The sequence below is a fragment of the Buceros rhinoceros genome, unplaced genomic scaffold (genome assembly GCF_000710305.1).
Source record: "Buceros rhinoceros silvestris isolate BGI_N320 unplaced genomic scaffold, ASM71030v1 scaffold3701, whole genome shotgun sequence".
Lineage (NCBI taxonomy): Eukaryota > Metazoa > Chordata > Aves > Bucerotiformes > Bucerotidae > Buceros > Buceros rhinoceros.
The window spans coordinates 64,568-67,377 of record NW_010393531.1 but is presented as its reverse complement, the minus strand read 5'-3'; the positions used below and the strand labels follow the sequence as shown (position 1 = coordinate 67,377).

Genomic DNA, 2,810 nt, shown 5'->3' with positions numbered 1-2,810 from the left:
GTACATTCTAAAGCTTTGCTCTTTGGCAGACTTCATTATTTATTAAAAGTTATTTAGCTTGTTTATTTTCTCCCAATTGTGGGAAGTTGATTAGAATTCTGCAAAAACACTGCTGTTTTTACTCATCACTGATTTTAGTAGAGACTTGGGAGTAGGACTGCTTAATTGGTCAAATTATTTATTTCTTTATAATTTCTGTGCATTTTAATTCAGATAAAATTGCTTTCTAATGGTATTCAATGAAAATTGTTTAATTTTTAATTTGTTTTGTTGGAAGCTTTTTAAGTAAATTCATTGACAGAAAAACAAAGCGATGGAACTCTGAAATATTTTCTGTTGCCTAGAATCGTTGATGCAAGCTGCGTTGAATCCTGTTGTAAATTCTGCTTGTAACATATGGCAACTTAACACTTTTTCATAATGACGGCTTGATCTTTGCCATTTTTTAGTATTTGTGCCCTTTATAATACCAGCTATTTTATTTTCCCTTTAGGCTACCAATATCACCATCCCTCCAAGATGAGCAACAGCCATCCGCTTCGTCCTTACACGACTGTGGGTGAGATCGACCATGTTCATATTCTGTCAGAGCATATTGGTGCTCTAATGAACGGGGAAGAATACAGTGACGTTACCTTTATTGTAGAAAAGAAGCGTTTTCCGGCACACAGAGTTATCCTGGCTGCTAGGTGTCATTATTTCAGGTGAAGTATCACTTTTTGTCATTCTCACAGGAAATTTTTATGCAGATAAGATAAACATTGCTTCTGTATGAACTTTTCAGGGTGTAATCATCTGTCCATTGAGTGTGACCTTTTCTGCGTGAGTGTTTTGCAGCACATCAAATCGTTGTGTCCAAATATAAAAAGATAAATACCATGTCACAATGACCTTCATTAAATTGGGTTTTTGAAGCTAGTTTTACAATTTCAAAAGAAAAGTAACTTCAGAACAGAAAAGCTCTGCCGTGAAATTGTTTAGATTTATCGGAGTATGTTTGGTGTGCTTTTATGGAATTTATGCAGATAGAAATTTTTATTTTGATGTCTTGGAATTCAGTATTTAAAGAGATCTGGCTGATATAGGTTAGAATATGTATTTTAAAGCTAGGAATAACACTAATCCATCTTTTTTACTACCTGGATATTTTTCACTCTAGATGTAATTAACAGAACTTCCTGATAATTTTCTTCCAGATAATTTTCTCGGAGGAATAAGCTAATAATTAAACTGAAGTGTGAATGCAAATTGTGTTTAAACTGTCTAACATATTTTTGAAAAAGACTTTGGTTTTTGTCAAGGTTCAGGATTTCATCGAGTTGCCATACGCTAGCCTTAGAATAAGGAATAGAGATCAAGAATTCTGCGATTGCTAATCTTCCACTGCTATTATAGTGGCTATCTATTTGTTTCACTTGCTTTCTGAAAATCTTTCTTTTTTTCTCTTTCTCACTGATAGCATTATCTCTTTTTTTAAAAAAAAAAACCAAACCAGTGCAAGAATCATATCTCAGTTTCTGCTTTGCAAGCTGTTGTTAAAAGTGGAGATGGAGCAATTGTGTAGGATAAAAACATGATGCATTAGAATATTATACTTGTGCAGCTGCTTTCAGAGCAGAGCTGCACTTTAAATGCCAAGTATTAGTGTTTTTCCTTTTGTACATTCTTAGACCATATACCCTTTTTATTCCCCTTGCTGTATATAGCAAATTTTTCTACTTTTTGCTTGTTTTTTATCAGAATATAAATTTCTCAAATTTTATTTTCCTTCTAGAGCATTATTGTATGGTGGAATGAGAGAATCTCAGCCTGAAGCAGAAATTCCTCTTCAGGACACCACTGCAGAAGCATTTACCATGCTTTTGAAATATATTTACACGGGTCGTGCTACACTACGAGATGAGAAAGAGGAGGTTCTCCTAGACTTCCTAAGCCTAGCGCATAAATATGGGTTCCCAGAACTGGAGGATTCCACATCTGAGTATCTTTGCACAATCCTTAATATTCAGAATGTCTGTATGACATTTGATGTTGCCAGTCTTTATTCTCTTCCCAAATTAACTTGGATGTGCAATATGTTCATGGATAGAAATGCCCAAGAGGTGCTCTCCAGTGAAGGCTTCCTGTCGCTTTCTAAGGTATACCTTTTATTTGCACATTTTTTCCCCAGGAATGTTAATTTTAATCCGTGTACAAGTTCATGATGAAATACTAATGAGGACACTAAATACAAAGTAGCAGATAGTTATCAAGTGTCATTTTATACTAGTGAAATTGTGACAGTTGGAAACATTCAAGCCAAGCTGAACTGAAAATCCTAGTGATCTGTTCTGCCCCAGGAATGTTAATTTTAATCCGTGTACAACTTCATGATGAAATACTAATGAGGAGGACACTAAATACAAAGTAACAGATAGTTATCAAGTGTCATTTTATACTAGTGAAATTGTGACAGTTGGAAACATTCAAGCCAAGCTGAACTGAAAATCCTAGTGATCTGTTCTGAAATTTTTAGGTATTTAATTTTGACCAGTCAGTATAGCTAAATAGAGTAAATCTGATGGAGTATTTTAAAAGGTGGGATCAGGCAATTTAATCTCAATTTATCTTTTTTTCACCTGTTTGTGAAGTAATATAATTTGGCTTCTAAATGCTGCCCAGGGGATATAAAGTAAAGATTTGAAGACAGCAGAAGTTACTTCATTCTATTAATTTCTTGATACAGGCTGCCTCAGCAGTGGGTGATTTTCTGCTGTATAAGCAGAAGTGTTTTGGAGGTTGCTGTGCTTTATATTGCTGATTGTCATCAC

At 34.5% G+C, this 2,810-nt stretch overlaps 1 protein-coding gene across 1 annotated transcript in view; it reads left to right on the top strand.

Annotated features, from left to right (window-relative positions):
• Positions 1 to 493: 493 nt before the first annotated feature.
• The window catches only part of BTBD9 (BTB (POZ) domain containing 9), a gene marked incomplete at its 3' end in the record, with an annotated part of 10,671 nt that continues 8,354 nt past the window's right edge, over positions 494 to 2,810 (top strand). The window contains exons 1-2 of the mRNA XM_010144870.1: positions 494 to 704; positions 1,775 to 2,138. Of these exons, the coding sequence (XP_010143172.1) occupies positions 520 to 704; positions 1,775 to 2,138 (549 nt within the window). The remainder of the gene's footprint in view (positions 705 to 1,774; positions 2,139 to 2,810) is intronic.